Genomic DNA, 22,056 nt, shown 5'->3' with positions numbered 1-22,056 from the left:
TCTGCCACAGTGTGTACAAGTGTGAGGTCATTCAGGTCAGGAGACAGTTGGTATCAAGCACCCTGGTTACACTGGTCAGGCCCATATAAAAATGATATCAGGCATGGACAAAATATACATCCCAAGAGGTGAAAAGGTTTAGAGACTTTAAACTAGTACAAGATTAGTTGGAGTAGATTGCTTGTTAAATTAGCTGACAGCCCACTGCATCCGCAAAAGCATTTAATTCTGGAGAAGTTCATCATAGACAGAGGAGGTTCTAATGGACAATACATATGATACAATACATATGAAACCTCACCAGTCTAATATAAGTAGAACAGCCCACCTTAAACCAGCAGAGATGGAATAATGCCTTAACTGAACTGGGAATTTTTTTTACCATTCCGATCATGTCCTAAAATGAACTGATTTGAATTGATCTAGTGCAACAGTAACCAAACCAATAAATTCAGAAGCCCCAGAATGATATTACAGCAGAAATAATTAATGCAGCTGTTCAGCAACTAAATTAGAACGGACTATGCTCTGGTCCAATAAAAATCAGTGAATGTTCTCATATCGCCATAGAGCATGTCAGAACCCAAACTACAAAGGTCGCACGCCAGTGTGTGTGTGTGTGTGTATGTGTGTGTGTGTGTGTGTGTGTGTGTAAGAGAGGCATAGAGGGGTGAGGGGCCGGGGCTATTAACTACTTTTAAACCGCTTTGCAGAAGCTAAGTGATCTCCACGAACAGCGGCCCTACATATAAATACTGGGCTGACAGTTTAATATCAAGGGACAAGCTTGTGCAGGATTAGAAACGTGTAACCCTGGGCTGCCAGCTGACATTCTTGGGATTGAGGTGGACAGAGTGGGAAAGAGGATGAGAAGGAACACACACTAATATATATAAAAAGAACTGATCTACACTCTCTGTGCTTCAGATCCCCATGGAATGAGTATTATGATTTAAACATCTACTTTTCTTATATAAACTGGTTCCTCCTACAAATTCAGAAGCACTCTGTGATGCACAAATGATGAAGGACCTCTGTCCAAAAATGTCCTATTTCTCCAGAAACTCTTTGTACCTCACAATTTTGAATATCTATCTATCTATCTATCTATCTATCTATCTATCTATCTATGATATATATGATCTCTCTCTCTCTCTCTCTCTCTCTCTCTCTCTATATATATATATATATATATATATATATATATATATATATATATAGTTTTTATTATTTATTTATTTATTATAGTTTTTATATGAATAGTTTTAATGCATTAAAACTATTCAAACATCTTATTTAACAGTTTGTTAATAATAGTGTTACTAGTTTGTAAATGTTACACCATCTTTAACAGGTTTTTATGGGAAGCATGTGGCTATGCATGCTTTAATAAGCATGATGTCAAATGTATGAATGCTATAAAGACTTACAGAGAAATTCTGAGCTTTTCTCCGTTCTTTGATCCTCTTGAGTGTGTTGCGGATCTGCAAGAGAAAAGACGGATGCTCAACATGGTTAGCCAGTTAAAAGGCCTGTACCTGCTGGAGCTGTACATGGAATTCACTTCACGAACGTCACACAAAAACCAAACAGCAGTTGTGTTCAAGTCGTTGGGCGGGACCAAACGGGAGTAACTGGAGCGTCCCGGTTTGTCATAGGTTATAGGTGCTTAAAGTGACACGTGGATGCGCTAACGTAAGGAGAGCACTTTAACCCATCATCCGTCACGTCACACCAAGGGGCACAGAAAGCGTCCGAGGAAAAGACCGCCCTTGCAGAACAGATTGCATTTGTAGCATGTGAGATGGAGACAGCACAGGCGGATATGCCGCTGCAGATATGCATGCACAGTGATAATATCAGTATTGGCAGAACACTGCTCTGAATCACGATGTTTATATAATTCTGGAAAGTTTTTTGTGTTTACGCACATGTTATTTTTACAGTCTCACTGGAACTACGTAACTAGAAATTCTTATCAAGAATTTGTTTGTTTTTTTTTTTACCTAAAATATCTAAATAATACTAAGGTTTAATTTTATTATAATCATGAAAATACTGATTAATAACATCAGAAATGTAACACACGTACATTCTTAATAGGAAGGTACATTCCTCTTCCACAGACTATATTACATGTACAAGTATCAAGATGTATATTGGAATATTAATATTAATAAAAACTAATATTTTCAAGATGATAAAAGATTCTTAGAAAATACTTGAATGTTTTACTGATAAAATGTACTATACAAATTACATATACTGAGAACTAGGGCATACTCCCAGATCCATGCTGTAGGATTTTGTCCCAGTGAGGCTTCCGTCACCCACCACAAACATGCAGCGTTTTCATGAGGCAGTGTGCCATATCCCAGCCTAGGCCCAGCCTCTCTCACTAGCAGATACGCATTATGCCTTATGACTTCATTAGACCCTGGCATCGTCATAAATTATGCTGCCATGCAGATATATACAGAAGGGCATGTTTTGCATAGACACCACTACAGGTGCTGACAGGGCTAATGAAAGGAACAAAACACCTTTGACAACTCTCAGTCAATAGTAATATGTCAGATTTGGATTCTCTCTCTTTCTCTCTCTCTGTTTCTCTCTCTCCCTCTCCCTCGCTCCTCCTCCCATACTGAGCTGTGAATTGAAATGCCCAAAGTGCACTGTAGCCTTAATGAATGGATCTGGGAAATCAAATCAATTTATTTCAGAAGAAAATCACAGGAAGCAATGTAGAAAAGGTTCACTCCAGAAACCTGGCTGCTTGGAAGGCAGCTTGAAGTAACTAAGAAGATGTTTGCTTGCCATTCTCTCAAGGTTTAATACTGATGCAATCCACACAATCTATGTAAAAATCTGTTAGGTATCATTTCCATATGACAATAATGAGAATGGTAACACCTGCTGGAATACTTGTGAGGCAGAGATATGAAACTGAGGTCATCAAAGAGGAAACTAAACAGGTGAGCAGAAGGGAAAGTCTCATCTCACTTACATTTAGAGCAAATCGTCCACGTTTTAATTTGTTGACTTGAATGACAAACAACACAAATAAAGGAATGGAGATATTGCATTACGCCGACTGTGATATCACACCAATCTTTACTGCAACTCTACCAAAACACCAAATAATGCAGCATGTTGAAGTAAATTAATCCCTTCTTTGGTATGTTTTTGTTCTCATCAAGGACACAGCACATAATCAAGTTGATGTCTGTCAGTTACTAATATGACGACCTCACTTTCTCACTAAACACACGAAGAATCGACCAAAAGAGCATCTTTTATCCAGTGTTTCCACATTTTGCACACAATCAAGTGTTTGGGTGGATGAAACAAATTATAAGGCCTCTGGAGATGTGGAGACATGTTCTTGAGTGTAAACCAAGTATAGTGTTCACCGTTGGCCTCTCACTTCTCTAATTAGCTGAATTTTCATATGCTAAAACTTTGACTCTTCTCCTCATCTTTGTGTATTTTTTCTATTAAAGGATAATTTCCTTTACTGTGTCAGAGGGTGAAACTTAATCTGTCCGTGTTTCTTGCCACACCTTCAACTCAACAGCGTAAAGAGAAAATATGGAGAGTTAAAAAAAATAGTCAAGAGCTAGAAGAAGAAAAGGAAAAAGCAAAGATTATATTTACAAAACCTCCTTTGAAAACTGCATAAAGCAAACATGGGTTGCTCACAAATTGTGAAGACCCCGGGGTCAAGGAGAGACGAGAGTTGGAAAATAGATTCCGGAGCACTAAAAAAGCCACTTAAGCAAGAATGTAGCGATGATTTATTTTACAATGCGGAGCGGGTCAGCGGAGAGACGTGGCTGTGTCGGCGCGGGGCTCTGACTCAGGGCCACCTCCTCACACCTCCTTTATGGACGGTAAAAAGGTACGAGCAAAGGAAGACAAAAGGGCACGGCACTCAGACGGTGCCAGGGTGGAGGTGGTAAAGGGTGGAGGTCTATACCCAGGTGGCTGTGACCTTGGCCACACACTCCAAGCTATACAAACACTTTGCATGAGAGGTCCCCTCAATGAGCATATTCTTTCTACATCTCCAAACAAGGCTGTTTGAGTAAGGAAAGAATCTACAGAAATGAATATTTAATTTAAAAATGAACATTTTTTTATACCCAGAATGAACCATATAAGTGAACATGAATGTAACATAGTGTTTCTTTCATTTATGCTGCAAACAAATTAAAAGAATTATTTACATTTGCAGTGCTATATATATTACACTGTTTACACAACTGGCAAAAGTTTGGACCTGGCACTCAAAACTTGGGCCAAGTCATTTTTATTAAATTAATTAAATAATTTACATTTACGGCATACGCCCTTATTCAGAGCGACTTACATTTTTATCTCATTTTTTATACAAGTGAGCAATTGAGGGTTAAGGGCCTTTCTCAGGGGCACCTCAGTCATGGCCTCAGGTCTGGGAATCGAACCCACGACCCTCTGGTCACAAGACCAGTTCCCTAACCACCAGGCCATGACTGCCCTATAATAATAAATAATAATTTGTTGCCAAAAGATAGACTATATTGCCAAATCCAATCCAAATTATCAGAATCGGGTGTTCCAATCACTTCCATGGCCACAGGTATAAAATTAAGCACCTATGCATGCAGACTGTTTTTACAAACATTTGTGAAAGAATGGGTCGCTCTCAGGAGCTCAGTGAATTCCAGCAAGAAACTGTGATAGGATGCCATGTGCAAGTCGAATCATGAAATAAATATCAAATATTCTACAGTCAACTGACAGCTGTATTATAAAAAATGAAAGTGTTTGGGAACGACAGCAACTCAGCCACAAAGTGGTAGGCCATGTAAACTGATTGAGCTGGGTCAGTGGATGCTGAGCACACAGTGTGAAGAGGTCAATTTTCTGCAGTCAATTACTACATCCAAACTTCATGTGACCTTCAGATTAGCTCAAGAACAGTTCACAGAGAGCTTCATGGAATGGGTTTCCATGGTCAAGGAGCTGCATCCAAGCCATACATCACCAAGTGCAATGCAAAGCATCAGATGTAGTGGTGTAAAGCACGCCACCACTGGACTCTAGAGCAGTGCGTTCTCTGGAATGACGAATCGTGTTTCTCCATCTGGCAATCTGATGGATGAGTCTGGGTTTGGCGTTTGCCAGGAGAACGGTACTTGTCTGACTGCATTGTACCAAGTGTAATGTTTGGTGGAGGGGGGATTATGGTGTGGGGTTGTTATTCAGGAGCTGGGCTTGGCCCAGTGAAAGGAAGCTTGAATGCTTCAGCATACCAAGACATTTTGGACAATTCCATGTTCCCAACTTTGTGGGAACAGTTTGGAGCTGGCCCCTTCCTCTTCCAACATGACTGTGCACCAGCACACAAAGCAATGGATGAACTTGACCCAATAGAACACCTTTGGGATGAATTAGAGCGGAGACTGAGAGTAAGGCCTTCTCATCCAATATCAGTATGTGTCCACACAAATGGGCTTCTGGAAGAAGGACAGTATCTCCACCCCAACTCTGATCACATTTGTTAGGATACGCCCACCAGTATAGACGGGGTCACGCATACGGAGTGTGCCACCTAGCTAGCTACTACTGAACAAAGATAGTAAGTGTTTCACTTAACACTAGGACTGCAAACGCCACGAAAATCTTCGCGAGGAAAATCAGCCACAGAGTAGCCCACTTCCCCGCTGTGAAGCAATTAGTGCCAATTGTCTTGCTAATGACATGGTGCGCGTTTGAAGCACCGACCCCCACTCTCCTTTCCAAGGAAAACCAGCTTGGCAAGCTCATCTCTATAGCACTTTTGACACAGCTTCAAGATGCAGTTCAAAAGTCACAACGCACGAATCTATCTTTCTTTATAGCGCGAAGATAATTATTACTATGCTGAATAAGAATCCTTTGGTTTGAGTCGCGCTTAGCACAAAACATTCTAACTGAAATTAATCTTCGCGCTAAATAAAAAACAATGTATTTGTAGTTGGCATATGTGTTGTGCGGTTTTCACTAGGCAAACCAGACACTGACTGCACGATTAGTTTGGTTAGGTTTAATGTGAATGACTTCAACTATATATACATAATTAATCTTGTATGTGTATACCGTATATATATATATATATATATATATATATATATATATATATATATATATATATATATATATACGGTCTCTGGTGTATACACACACCCATGTATACACGGTCTATGCTTCAAGTACATTTCATTCAATTCGCTAAACTATGAACTAGCTAGCACAATTTGCTAACCTGAGAGGATTTAAAGTTAACATCTGGCTAGCTAGTCAAATATCTAACTGAGCTACTTACCGAAAGAATTGCAAAGAACTTGACCCTAATGGTCTGTTACAACTATTTACTGCAGAACAAGACATTGAGGTGTGGTATAAAGACACTTTTGACGTTTTACAAAATAAACAAAGGTAAAAGTTTTTAATACTGCTGTCGAGAGTTTTGATAGAGTTTTGCTGTTGAGCGCATTCACGTTTGAGCGTCTGGTATTATGCCATAAATGTAAATGTCTGCCAAATGCCATAAATGTAAATGTAAATGTAAATGGTATTAGATGTCAATCAATGCAGCTATTAACTGTCAATCACTTTATCGCCACACCCCTTTAAGTAACATTTAATAAATTCTATAAAATCGGTTTATCATAATGAAAAACACTGGCAGAGATAATAACGCAATGGGGTCTTATAGAATTGACAAAATATAATTGCTCAAAAAACTTATTTTACGTGTAATAAAAATTCAAAGTTTCTTGTCCGGCCCGTTCACTTACATGGGAATGGGAGGGGTTAAAAGTTGTACTGCAGCCAGCCACTAGAGGGCAGCTGACTCACGGAGGTGGAATGAACTTCCCTTGTGTCCCCGAACATCTGAGTCACTTGCTATCTTCAGACGCCGACTGAAGACCCACCTCTTTCAAGTGCACTTTACATAATTACTCCGCCATTGCTGGTCCCAAGCCCGGATGAGAAAGGAGGAGGGTTGGGCGTCGGGTTAGCAACCCGTCCTTGTAAAACCCTTACTGCTATGGAAACGACAAACGAAAATGAAAACTCTAAACAACGCAGCAGAAATTTTACTTCAAGAAGGATGACGGCGTTGAAGAAACCGGCAATGGCATCCCACACCGATGGAAGCATTGTTCTCCGCCAAAGCCATTACAAGAATCGGGACATGGATCGTTCGCACATTATATCAGAGCGGATGGCTGGCGCAACTCAAAGGAAATCAATGACTATCAGCTCGATATCCTAGGGATCAGCGAAGTCAGATGGACAGAAAGCGGCCAAATTATCAGCGATGGTAAGACGATCCTGTACTCATGCCATGAAGATCGGCACAAACGTGGTGTTGGGCTTGTTTTGAGCAAAGAAGCCACGAAAGCCCTCATCAGTTGGCAACCCGTTAATAACCGGATTATCATGGCCCATTTCGGATTTGGACACGCCAAGACAGCCCTTGTGCAAGTGTATGCACCGATGGAGAGCGCCGAAGATACTTCCAAGGATGCTCTAATATGTCTTCAATGATATCCCAAACTATGATTTGAGGATTCTCATCTGAGACTTCAATGCCCAGCTGGGTGGGGACAGAGTGGGGTTGGAGACGGTCATAGGAGTGTACGCATCCTCGACACGCCTCAGCAATAACGGCGAGTGATTGGTGTCGTTCTGCGAGCATAGCAGGCTGTGCATTGGGAATACATATTTCCAGCACCGCGAGATCCACAAGAAGACATGGTGATCACCCGATGGGCGGACATTCAACGAAATCCATTTTGTCTGCATCAGCAAAAAGTAGAGGCATTACGCGACGCGAGGGCCTACCGAAAGGCAGACATTGGATCTGACCATTATTTAGTCAGAGCTGAGATCAAAGACAGCCTGCACCAAAGAGACCGTTCGCACTTGAGAAACTCAAGGACCTAACTGCCACCAATGCCTTCACTTTAGAACTGCAATATCGCTTTGCCCTCCTTGGAGAAATGGAGGACGTGGGCTGGCATCAGGGATGCCATTATGGAGTCCGCCCAAAACACCATCGGAAGACGCAGAGGAAAGAGAAGTGAACAGTGGATCAGAGCAGGATCATGGGAGCTAATCGACGAAAGGAAAATTGCCAAGCTCAAACGAGACCAGGCCAAAACTGAGCAAGCCAGAGAACAAGAGAGCCGACGATACGCTGAGCTGGATCGGCTAGTGAAGAAAAGCTGTCGGAAGGACAAGAAAGAATGGCTGGGAAGGAAAGGTGCCGAAGCAAAGGAAGCAGCTGATCGGAACGACTCTAAGACCTTGTACCGAATTGTGAATGAACTCACTGGAGCGAGGTCTAATGCAAATGTCCCAGTCAAGGACAAGAACGGGAAACTCTTGATCGCTCAAGAAGAGCAAAATAAAAGGTGGGTTGAGCACTTCCATGAGACCCTCAATCAGCCAGAACCCGCCACGACGTATAGCTTCGAGGCGATGGACACTGGTGAAATCACCATTGAGGAAGTGAAGATTGCGATGCTGGCCTGGATGAAATACCAGCAGAACTTCTGAAACACGGTGGCCATGCTATGGCGGAAGAAATAACAACTCTGTTCAACAAATGCTGGCGAAGTGGCACAGTGCCGGAGGACTGGCGGAAAGGCGCCATAGTCAAGATACTAACTATACTAGAAGGGCAATATCTCCGAGTGCACCAACTGAAGGGGTATCACCCTCCTCTCTGTGCCTGGCAAGGCATTCTGCATTGTCCTTCTTCAACGACTGAAGAACGCCCTCAACCAACGGCTGCGGGAAGAACAAGCCAGATTCCGAAGTGGCCAATCGTGCAGAGAGCAGATCTTCACCTTAAGAAACATCATTGAGCAGTGTGTCGAGTACCGGCAACAACTCTCCGTCAACTTTGTCGACTTCAAGAAGGCCTTCGACAGCATCCATCGTGACTCTCTTTGGCAGATCCTGGGCTTGTACGGTGTCCCAGCCAACTTCATCAAGATTTTCAAGAACTTGTACTTGCGATCGAGCTGTTGCGTTAAGACCGGAAGCGGCCATTCTGACTTCTTTGAGATCACCACGGGCGTCAGGCAGGGCTGCATCCTGTCTCCGTTGCTCTTCCTTGTTGTCCTCGACGATGTCATGAGGCGAGCTGGTGCCGGCTTTGGGCCCGGCATCCACTGGACCGACCACAACCGCCTTGCCGACCTTGATTTTGCCGATGATATAGCCCTGCTCGAGGAAGGAAAGCTGCAGTTACAGCTCGCAACAATAAATCTGGGAGGAGAAGCCGGCAAAGTTGGCCTGAGGATCAGTGTTGAGAAGTCAAAGGTCATGTTCGTCTGCTCCACGGACCCACGACAGGGGATTTATGTAGGTACGCAATAGCTGAAAGAAGTGGAGAAATTCATCTACCTCGGTAGTGTGATTTCCTATGATGGCAATGCGGAGGTGGACGTCAAGTACCACATAGGGAAGGCGGCTGCGGTATTTCGGAGGATGAATAAGATCTGGTCCTCCCCGACCATCTCCCTTAAGATCAAGCTCTGCTTGTTTAATTCAGTAGTCATCCCAACCATCGCTGGCCATCTACGCCAGCGAGACCTGGAAGGCGTCCGCCAGCATTAACAACAAGCTGGACGTTTTCCAGCAACAGTGCCTTTGTCGGATTCTAAAGATCCACTACACTGAGCACATCACCAACGAAGAGGTTCTGAGAAGGAGTGGCTTGGCCAAACTTCGCAACATAGTCGCATGTTGAAGACTCCGACTGGCCGGCCATGTCCTTCACATGGACGACTCAAGAATTCCGAAGACGCCGATGCGCTGGCAGCCCCCAGGCGCCAAAAGACCTTGAGGACGCCACCGCAATACCTGGCGAAGGTCATTCCATCAAGACCTCAAGAATATTTATATTCTGTTAGAAGAGGCTGAAGCTCAGGCACAAGACCAGGCCCAGTGGCGATTGTTTGCGGCCCAATATGCCACATAAAGGCATAAGAGGTCATCATCATCATCATCATCTACTGTGCTTTATCGTCTCTTTCCTCATGTGTTTGTTATAGGTATTGCTTACTGTCGTTTTCTCAGGTATTGTGCATAATTGGGTTATAGGAATTGCTTACTGTCCTTGTCCTCAGGTGTTGTGTATATTCAGGTATAATAATGACTTGGCATAATTGTTAGGTATCATATGACTTTCGTCTAATGGTTTTTCCAGCTTAGAGTACCTTGTGTTCAGGACTATCTATACTACCTTGGAGATTCCAAGCAACTACGTAGCACTTTTGTAAGTCGCTCTGGATAAGAGCGTCTGCTAAATGCTATAAATGTAAATGTAGGCTTCACTTTTCACTCGTGTCGTCCAGTCCACTTATATATACGGTCTCTGGTTTTGCTGCATAGAAACGGTTCTTCTACCACTCTGCAGTAAAGAGTTCTTTTTACATATCCGTCTGGGTTTCACGTTCTTAATTTAATTCCATCTTGTCCACTACGTACATGCTAGGCCTACTACCCCTAGACCCATGACATCGTGGGGTCGTAACACTGAGGAAGATGTGTAATACTGAAGATGAACTTATAAATACAAGTGTCGAATCACATATACAGAGGTGCACCGTAGAAGTTGTTACTGAACAAAAAATGTTTTAAAAGTTTTTAGGTGTAGAATACATCCAAATATGTTCATCAGAAACCATCTATCACAGTGCTGTTACGTTCCTCCATGTTTGCTTTATTCAAGTTTTATTAGAATTTAGAGGACAGTTTAGCAAGAAATGTTTATTCAAAATAGCCCTCATCCATTAAACCTATATTTTACCAATATTTTTCCCTCTAAAAGAGCATCTAAATGCTAATAACCATTTTTTGTGTGATGGCCCTGCACTAGCTACCTACTGTCCTGTATATATTCACTTTCTCATCCTGGACTTTTGGCAAAGACGCACTAGGCCAGCAGAGCTCTAATGTCAGAATGTTAAATGGAGGACCATGAGTTTAAAAACTTAAAGAGGCAGTGAAATATTAGCCAATGTGGGTGAGGAATGACTAGCTCTTTACTCTGCGTGTCAGTGGTTAATGGCGGGTCTGGATGCATATAAGTTAGCCCAAGCATGAAGGGCAGTGGGATGTGCACGTTCAAAAAAAAATGGGGGAAAAAAAAATTGACGACACTCACGTCACCCCACCCCACCCCCCCAGCCCACCTTCCACTGGTGGGGAGACATCAGAAACTTGTCATTTCTCTCACTCACTCAGTCAGCCTTGAGACACACTGCAGACTTACCTCCGTGTTGTACACGCCATATATCAGGAAGATGAAGAGACCCTGCAAAAAGAGAAAACAGAAAGAAAAAAAGAAAGACGTTAGGGCTATTTTCTTTTTTGCTTTCATTTCATTGAGAGAGCAATGAGACAGAGAGCACAAAGAGCTGGTTACGTTTGGCACACGCACTAGCATGCACATAGACAAGAGTAAAATGAAATGTACATGTTCTGCGTCTATGGAGAGTGACTGTGTTTCAGAGGCAGTCCAATTGAGGATCTTAACCCAAGGTTTTCACTAGCTTTGTGGGGCTCACATATTTCTGCTTTAAGTGTCCACATTCAATACCCAGAGACATGCAGTAGGCACAAGCATAGGAGACAAAACCCTAGCAAGGCAGGGCACAACTAATGAAGAACAATCAGGACAAGTAGCATGATAAAATAATGAATGTAACAAAAAGAAAAAAAAATAACTATTTCAAGTCCACAAAATACTATGGCCAAATGCTGAAAGAAGCATGAATGAGATGCCCTTGGGTGCCGAACGAGGGCACATATGGTGACGAAAAATGACCGTGTTTCATTATTTCTAGTATTGTGCTTATTGAATGTTCTAGACATGCATTCACCTTCCTCCTCAATGCAGGCCCGAGGTTCAAAGAGTTGGAGAAAGGACAAAACCAACAAAGGACACTTTTGGGGGAAGCAAGGAACATTTTACCAGTCTAACAAGACACACTGCAAACTTCTAACACAAATAGCCACGCGGGGGTCAGCAGAGGTCCAACATTAAACGTAAATGTGGATTATATGTACCAAAGCAACAGGATGAAATGTGATAACAAAACAATCCACGCTTATCACACTTCTGCCAAAATGGAAAGACCCAACCATCAGTCAATCATTTGAAACATTCAGTTTACCAAAGTTTGATGTATCACCACTGATGGTTTGGTGGTGGTCCAAACATAGGCAGAATTCCAAGCCAATACCCAGGTGCTCACAACGCTGTGATCAGTTCTATACCAAGGTGATATATAATCTTAGGTTAGAAAGCATGAATAAAAATAATAACTTAACATCGATTTATGCTGGAACACCCAGCAACTGTTTACTGGATTCTTTCTCCTATTGGAAACTGCAATAGTTAAGATGGCCAACGTTCAACACGAGTGACTGTGAACATAATTTTTCCATCACCATCTTACCTGTGAAGTCTCAAGCTATTAGCCACACACCACCCCTGAATGTCACAAGTATGGTGAAACGCAGTAAAGTATGGTGGAAAATGGTTAAACCACTACATAGACACCCAGAATGGCGAATGTCTAACTCACTGCCCAGGGTGCACTTGTTAGAAAAAAGGGGGTCATGTTCCTTTAAGAAAGATGTGGGCAAGAGCCTTGGGTGTGTGTTTTTCTTTTTTTCTTCTTCTTCCCCTCAGATATAGAGAGAGGTGGGGAAAAGGAGGGTGTTCTAGAAGGAGGGTGTTCTAGAAGGAGGGTGTTCTAGAAGGAGGGTGTTCTAGAAGGAGGGTGTTCTAGAAGCTCCTAATGTGGCTCTGTTATGTCTGTCCTGTTGTAAGCCAAGTCACTCCCTCTCTCTTTACTCCAGAGTGCTGTGAGTCTGTCTAAGCAGAGAATAAATGCTGCTGTGTCTTGCAGTGTGTGGCTACTACCACCAGAACCCATAGGAAGGGAAAGCGGATCTGACCCCAGGTCAGTTAGCCCCAGCCCAAGGAGCTTCAAGGGAAAGTTCCACTACGGCCGAGGTTCACGGTAAGGAAAAGGTAACACACTGATTTGATCATCTCCCACCAGAGGCTGTACACCCAGCCAGTTCAGTTCAGTCTTTCTTATAACTCAAAGGGAAAATTGATTTGCAGCTTCTATTCGTACATCCACAGTATGCAACAATAACACCATATTAAATACAACACAGGTTCTTAAACAAGACATTGCATTCACTTACCCCTCTTGCTCAGCAACTCAATTGCACTGGGGATAAAAGAGTCTTTAAATCTGTTACAACATATCTTTGGGAGTCTATACAGACAGTCTGATGGAAGGAGTTGAAACTTTTCATTTAGAGGGTGAAATTCTGCTACAATAATTAATTCAGTCTTGTGTGAGAGCTTTTGAAATAGTTGAAATAAGGACACTTCTGACTGCTAGCTTTAACAATACTGCTGAGAAGATTCATATTCTTGATGCTCCCAAGTCATCTTATAAATGCAAATGTCAAACCTGACTCAATAACACACTTATGAGACTTCCTCAAACAAACAAACAAAATCTCTGTTGACATTTATCCAAGATCTTGTTTACGTTTTGATTGAAACACAACTCATCAATTACTGTACTTGTTGAATTAAGGCACTTGTAACTTAATGCTTTCAGCTGCAAAGCCATTGATTATTGTAGAGTTGGTCTCCTTAGTGTCTTGCCTAAGATCAATCACCATCTCTTTAGTTTTACCAATATTACACTTCAGGAATAAATTTGCACACATTTGCACAAACTAATCCACTATTAGACATCACGCATCTGTTATATTTAATCTGAATAATTTGGTGTTCTTTAGCAATTGTATTTTATTGTCCCATTAATTAACTAGTCTCTTAATATATCATCATTATATCATCATTTTCAGTGGCAAAGTAACAGCACAGCTAAGTCCAGAAACTTCAAATTGCAATCAATTCCAGCAAGAGGGCATCTAATCTGCAGCATGTATTTAAATCTGTATACTGAATCAATACCCAAAGACAGTGGGTGGTAATGTACAATGCATAACCCAGTGTTTTGGATTAGGTTTACAATTTCCTACTTAGTGCTTAATTAATTACCATGTTTTTGATCATGATTCTTATTTGTGAATAATATTTTGTTGCTCATTGAACAAAGTGGAGAAAACATCCTTTACATATTATTAAAAAGTAACCAATTAGAATATAATCATGTTAAAAATAAGTGGCATCAAAACATTGATGGTGGATTGTGTAAAATGTTAATTAATTAATCTTCAGTTCAAAATAAACATAGAAATAGAGCCAATTTAAATGCACTGAGCAGCATTTTTAAGACATTGTTTCTTTTGAACTCAGTAAAATGGTCAAAATGTATGCAACAGATTGTCAGTGTTGCTTTCAAAGTATTGCTATACATCAAACAATGTGCATAAATTAATTACTGACAAAATTAATTAGGACACAATTGCATGGTTTATTACAGTAAACACTGAGCTCTGAAAACAAGCACCCTTGAGACTGCAAGGTAGTGCAATGAAGGCAAGAACTTTGTTTAATTGAAATAATCAAAAGCTATGCAATATCAATAAGAGGGCAAAACTCACAATAATATTCCTAAAAATCAGGCGTGCCTGCAGACAGCTCTTGAAGTGATGACAACACCTGACTGGTAATGGTCCCTACTAAAAAAATCAACAAAAAAAGGCAAAACCAAAAAAAAAAAAAAAATCCCAACACAATTCTGACAAAAAAAGACAGACCTAGATCACAGTGCTTTTTGTTGAGGCTATTCAATCATCCACTCTACAGACCAGTCTCCATGCTGTATGGTGGCCAGACACATTCTTATCAAATTTGGCCCATCCATCAGAAGTGAGCACACTCTGTTGGAACAGAGAACTAACACACTGCACACTACAATGAGCAGGAACTCTGGTTCCTCATTACAGTGGACAAGATACAGAAATTCACTTTGCTTTTCATTTATGGATCTTTCTTCCCTGTTTTTATAGATTGTAGCTTCAAGCTTTTACTTACTTTCTCTCTTCTGCCTCAATGTAATAAATGATAATAAATTTTCACAGATGACCACCATCTTTTTTTCTTTCTTACTCTCCTCTAATGCACGAAAAGTTGGACAGCAAGCAGGTAAAAATCCTCACAAACCCCTTTTTATTTATGACGTTGTCCTTGGTAACAGAAATTTCAATGCACTGAAATGAAAACTATGATTAAAGAGGCACAGTCTCTAGGCAAGAGGGAGAGAGAGGGATAGCTCTCTGTCTCCTGAGTGGTTATGATGCCTTGTGACATTATTTTAGCAGCAAATGGAGCTGACCGGAGGGACGGACGCCGAGACAAAGACCTGCCACAAGGAACAAGACCCTATGAATTCTCTGAAATGTATTTATTATCGAACAACAAAAATATAAGCGCTACATGATAATGGTTCTTTACATGAAGTGCCTGGGCGCAAGCAAGCTGAACAGCATCTAAAATATCCTATAGACTAATCCACCAACTAAAAACACCGTCATGCAACGAGGGCCATTTGAGTTGTTTCGGGTTGGAGCGCCCTTCTGTTATTTTGGTTTGGAACCAATTTTTCAATTCTGAAAATAGTGCCCAGAGCTTTGATGATGTCACAAAGAGTATCAGGTGTGTGTGTGGTGTACTAGTGATTCCGCACAGCAGTTGAAGGCTGGGTAAAGGGTTACACTCAGGGCAACTTTAAACAGGGGACTCTAAATAACACTCAGTACAACTCGCTAGAACTCCCTCTCTCTAATGGTAACAGCTGGGGGGAAAGTGTTATTAGAATTGGGGGTGGGTGTATATGTGTGTGTGTGTGTGTGTGTGTGTGTGTGTGTGTGTGTGTGTGTGTGAACGCAAGGGGAAAGTTTAAAAAAGGTTTTTTTTATGTACAAATCAATGTCAAACTATAAGACAGTTTTGGCTGCTTACTTTAATAATAATAAAGTAATCTTTTATAATAATATCAAGCAGAGCTCAAAAGGAGCATTATTCTTTTAAACCATATATTCCTAAAATTTGTATATATCTAAGGCCAAGGATATACCGAGGGGATGACGTTAGCCAGATGTGACACCTTGGTTTTGAACGAATAAACAGTATAAAAATAATAATTACATACAGTACAAAAATAAAATGCTAATGGCGTAACTAATTCAGTACCCTCAGTGTGCCTTAAAAAAAAATCTCGAATGAATTTCCAAGGTTAACAAACAGGGCTAATGTGGTGCTTCTACAAACAAGGAGTGTGGCTGAACTGCCTGAATATCCGAATCTTTCTGAAATTATGCGCACAAAACATGGAGACATGTCTCTTTCTATATAACAGAGGTTTGATATATCAATCACTGTGGGATCGAAGGCCTGAGTCTGTGAGCATCAGCACAACCATATGCAGCTGTAATTACAGTAATAAGAGACAAAAACGTCCCAAAGGCCCCTACAATAAACAAACAAAACAAAAAAAACTCATATCTGTGCTACTATTTCTGAGCTATGCTACACAAATTCAGTCTAATTAACTTATTGTGTAGACTACAGTCATTTTAACTTAGACCTTTTCAAAGAATGGCTCAGGTTGCTTCAGGGCTTTGTAAAACCAGAAATAATTTCAAATGTGTTGACTCAACAGACATGAATGACAGAATGTAACTGCATTGTCTACTTTTAAATCAAGCACACATTTTAATTAAGTTCCTTCAGAACAAAGTGCATGAACTGTCAAATATACAGTTAATGCTAAAGTTTCCCTGCACACACCTAAGGATAATGTTTCTGCAGTTATATATCACAATATTATACTATTTAAAATGATACACTACATCGACATCTGAAATCTAAGAATTTTATGTTGTCACACTAAATCTTACACCGACTAATTCATGAGGACTAATTCAAAAATAAAAATCAATCTCCCTCTAAAAATGGCCCCTGCCAAATCTTACTCATGTGTAACAAAAAAATTAATCCCTGATTTATCACTGATGTGCCAAAATCATTTAAATTAAAAATCATTTAATTTGCAATGATCAATTTGAGTTGTGGAAATGAGGACAAACGTCCACATTTGTTAACAGTAAGCAAGACCCTAACAGTCTGATGATCGTTTGTTTGTCTTGTTTCATTCATGCATAAATAATGTGGCCATACGCAAGACGTTTCTTGTTCAAATTAAGAGAGCCGGCTAGCTCACAGAAGAGACAGCAAGAAAGAGAGAGAGAGAGAGGAGGATGGAGGGAGAGAGAGGAGAATGGAGGGAGACGGAGAGAAAAAAGAGAGGGAGAGGGGGAGAGAGAGGGAGAAAGAGGGAAGGCATAAGGGAATTGCAGAAAATGAGCAGTGTTCACAAGGTCCACCCTTACACTAGCACGCCTGTGTGAGAACACACACGCACACACACGCACACACACACGCACACACACACAAACACACACACACACACACACACACACACACACACACACACACACACACACACACACACACAGAGCAAGAAGTGAGAAGGATGGAGGATATCCACAGGCCACCCAGTCTTGTGGACAAGAGAGGCAGAGACGAGACTGAGGTGAGGCAGTCAGGGGAGGAGGGGAGAGTTATTAACTTAGCCCTGAAACACCTACTTAATATAGGGGCCAGCAGTGATAGCTAACAGAGCCTGGCAGAGGTGACAGCTCTTGGACCTGCTTGAGGAAATCCAATTGAAAAGCAGCCAAGAGGAACAGCAAGCGCAAAACAGATGTTCCCACTAACACGGGGCGCAAGCATGTTCACGGGGCGCTAGCATGTATGTGGACGAAATATCGCGCCCTCCTCTCCAAGCTGACAAAAAAAAGAGTCTGCACCATAATCATATCCACATTCATGCGCTCTCTAGCAAGTAAGGATATCCTCATCTTTAAGAGGACGCAATACTTTTGCACAAACTGTGGAATGTTCAAAAATATGGTTGTCACTTAAAGGCCTCACAAGGACACAATACAGTATTTTTCTGTTTCAGCACTGTCTTATCTCTGAGGACGAATCAAGCTTTACGTAGCACACATCTAATACAGAGGTGTGAAAAGAGTCTTCTGGAGCAATTTTCTATGTATGAAACGTGGGGCGCTATATGTAAGGAGGCCAGTGTGGGAGGTAATGTTTACATTCAAATAACTGTAAATTGCACAGAATTCTACACATGGAATGAGAAAAATGTGTTCAGTTTCCACTCTTTGTTCAGCTGCACATACTCAGTAATGCATGAAGACTAGAAGCCACTTTATATAACCAGGACGTGGATCAGTTGTAAAACTGGTTCAAATAGTTTGAAACTCACTTTTTCCACTGACTTATTTATAATTAAAAATGCAGTCAATTAAATGACTACCAGCCCATCAATCCATCAATCAATCCATCAATCTATCAATCCATCAGTCCACCTATCTACTCATCCATCCATCCATTTAAATTAATGGGTAATGGAAAAAAATATAACATAGTATCAATAATTACAGTGTAAGATTGGCCTGTGGACACTAACATTTAGAGTCTATCATTACTTCCTTGTGGTAATACATATGTTTGAGGATCTCACAGGTTAATAGACCAGAAAGGAAGACAACAACCAAAGGCACTAATCAAAATACAAGAAAGAAGAAAATTCACCACCACAGCGGTCAAAAACCCAGAAGAGTCTTGTTGGTTAAATGCTTGTGAGATGTAGCAACAGCAGCATCACACCATCCTGTTCCCCTTGACAACAATGAGCCTCTCAAAACCCAGTGTATCAACGTACCAAGAAGAACACATGACAGACAGGCCAAAAATTACTTTGATGGAGTTTAGTGTACAAAAACAGGGCTTCAACAAAGTTTTTTTTTCTTCATAGAAATGACTTATATAACTATCCCTACCTAAACTTAAATGTTTCATTTAAGGACAATTCACATTAAAATGTTGCACATGTATATGATTATCATTAAGAATAATTCTTAGTATGTTGTTACGTACATCAGAGAAACATATCACTCTGGCAAATCAAATGCGAATTTTTCTACAGCTGTTGTTTTGAATGTAAACTCTGACAGCAGTGTGCTGTTCACGAAAGCGAGGGCATAACCCATCCGCAGGGATCCTACACTCCCCAAACTCATGGTGCACATATGTGGGAAGGTAAGGGGAGAAATGAGCAGTAAACAAAGCAGCTTTTAAACAAGACACTTTCACATTGCGTACTTGGAGGGCCAAGTCAAACATCCCTGCAGACAGCTGATCCAAACTTTTAGCACATGGGTCAAACCACACTCTTTGAACTTGAAGAGGAGAGAAATGTCCATGAGCTAAAAGACTGTTTAATTAAAGATACTTGGGTATCCGAGAGACATTTTTGAGTGCCCTCTTGTCAAAACGTATGATATTGTACCATCAGTGTAAGACATATTCTAATTACATAGTTTACACTGACAGCAGGAAAAATGTGAAGATTTAGCCGGTTAAGACAGCCCAGCTGGGCCTGAAGCTATGACCAAACCAGGCCGCTTCTCAGTGAACATGTCGACCTCATCAGACAAAGAGCAGGAGAGCGGGGGGTCCCGATGGTTAACATGCCAAGAGCTTTCAAGATGTTGTAAAAACAAGTAAAAATCACAGGCAGTGTTTGATGTGCATTTAAAGATAATCTTTAAAAAGAAATGTGATTTTTCTGAATGTTGTATTAATTAATGATGTCAATCAGATCATCTTTAAAAAAAGATTATCGAAATTTGAATAATTTTCATCCTTACAGGCAGGATTAGTGATTGTTTGAAAAGACTTTATTCTTATCCACAAAAAATTGTATATTTTTATATCCATATGCTAATCATTCATGTTTTATGCAGATCATATTAGGCATTTCATAAATTAAAAAGATGAGTAACAAAAGCAAGCCTACAAGCAAGCAATGTAACTAAATATAAGGAGTTAGATAATAATGGAAATGATAATGATGTGTAATTAGAAGTAGTGGACTGTATCACTAACAATTCGAATACTTATAGTCTGAAGATACACAAGTAGGAGGCGTTTGTTTTCGGCGGGTCTCCTCTGAACAGCTGAGGGACTGGGGTTAATCACACGTGCCATGTGCGCTTAAGGCAGCACTTTCCAGGAGCATCAATCCTTATCAGGTGTTGCTCTGGGCGAGCGTCACATGCAATCAAAGCTGCCTACGGATCACAGGAGTCCAAAGTGAAAACGAATGGTTGCTCATTGAAATGAAGACTTCATACATCTTACTTTTCCAGTCTCTTTGATTCTCTCTGCTCATCTCTCCTTCCTCAGTGTTGTGTTTTTTTTTTTGTCCGTCTCTGTAGAGTGGTGAAATGGTCTCTTCTCTTGGACCGTTTTAGAAGCAGACACTCATCAACGTGAAAAGGCAGGGACTCTGTTTTTCTTCACTACCACCCCTGCCACAGAGGCTAATTTAGTCAAGAAAACATTACTGCGCAAGATAAATTGACTTAAATAGGCCATGCATGCTTTCACATGACTAAACAGCTAGAGGTGAAAAGTCTTAAATTTGATAATCATCATATTTGTACCCACTTGAGAGCCAAACAATCTGCTGTTGGCGTAGCGGGCGTTACACACGTCGCCATCTCATGCCTCGGCTTTCTTCACGTGCTAATGAGCTCAGCTAAGACGGGCTTTGATGCGCTCGTGGACAGCGTTAGGGTGATTTTCGACCAAAACGGCCAATTCAAAGGGCCGTGATTGGCACATGCTTTCACTTAATGAGGATAATTACTAAGGATAACAAAGCAGAGCGGCACATCTGCACAGTGTAAAGAGCGTGCCTCAGGAGCGGCCCGGGGACCTGTCAGCCACTCTGGGTTTTTCCCACCTAGGGCTCCGAACCCTTAACACAAACCATGATACTTCTCTATCCTCCCACCCAGCGTCGCGCAGTCGACAGGAACCAGATTAATAAGAATCAACATGTCCTGGTAAACACTCATTAAATGCCGGGCAGCACAGCGGACCTGGGAGAAAATGACACGGGTGAGGAGCGGCCACGTCAGCGTTACGGCCACGACGTGCGGGAAGGGTGCGAGGCCTTGGGGAGCTGCACAAACCCGGTGCCTTTTTCTCACGTTTTGTTCCATCCTTAAGTGCACAGTGCTCCTGAAAATATGCTCAAGATTCCCCTGTTGTAATCAATAAATCTCTACCACCAGACACTCAGTTGTTTTGCCCTCTGTTGTTAATCCACATTGGAGGGGATCCAAGAGTCATTCGTTGAATTAGTTCTTCTCAGTTAGTAAAAACAGTGCCCCACAATTAAGATTTCATTCTGACGGAGTAATGATTTACAGAGAGTAGACACGTGAATAATACATACAGAACATGCTTATTTTGGATTTCACTTCCATCTAGAGAAGAATTGTTCACTTGCAAACTGGCACAGGAATTTGACAACCTTTGCATAAAAAGGGATAGAGATTTAAAAAAAGAATAGAGAAAATGAGAGATACAAAAAGAACAGAGAGATAAAGAGAGAGAACAACAAATGCCAAGAAAAAGAGCAAGCATTTTCTGTCCCATATTGACCCAGTTCTTGTTAATGATACTGTAAGCATACATCAAAGCCAACCACAGCCAACCAAACAGTCTACAGCACTATTTCACAGCTTTAAAAGGTCTTTCTAAGTGTTATGAACCCCACACACCATCTGAAGATAAACCCCCTGCACCGCACCCAACCCTCCAATCTCATGACAGCTTGAAATGGCAAAATACTAAACTATACAGAACAGTCATTGTTTTGACATAGACAATTTGTATGTCAGAATGATGCCTGACACTCTGGGGGGGGGGGGGGGGGGGGGGGGTGGGGGGTGGGAGGGGCGCATGGCTCTGTGTGTGTGTGTGTGTGTGTGTGTGTGTGTCTTGGGAGTGGGATGGGGGTGCTCTTAGAAGGGTCATGAGGTCAGACCCGGCGGGTCATGTGA

General features: G+C 41.3%; 1 protein-coding gene across 6 annotated transcripts in view; it reads right to left on the bottom strand.

Annotated features, from left to right (window-relative positions):
- Positions 1-22,056, bottom strand: part of LOC143528546 (adhesion G protein-coupled receptor D2) — a 65,318-nt gene that overhangs the window by 23,447 nt on the left and 19,815 nt on the right. For all 6 annotated transcript variants that reach the window (XM_077024247.1, XM_077024251.1, XM_077024252.1 and 3 more), the window contains exons 21-22: positions 11,324-11,365; positions 1,431-1,484 (exon numbers count right to left, since the gene is read on the bottom strand). In XM_077024247.1, the coding sequence (XP_076880362.1) occupies positions 1,431-1,484; positions 11,324-11,365 (96 nt within the window). The remainder of the gene's footprint in view (positions 1-1,430; positions 1,485-11,323; positions 11,366-22,056) is intronic.

This window comes from Brachyhypopomus gauderio, chromosome 12 (assembly GCF_052324685.1).
Source record: "Brachyhypopomus gauderio isolate BG-103 chromosome 12, BGAUD_0.2, whole genome shotgun sequence".
Lineage (NCBI taxonomy): Eukaryota > Metazoa > Chordata > Actinopteri > Gymnotiformes > Hypopomidae > Brachyhypopomus > Brachyhypopomus gauderio.
This window is presented reverse-complemented; position numbering and strand designations above follow the sequence as displayed.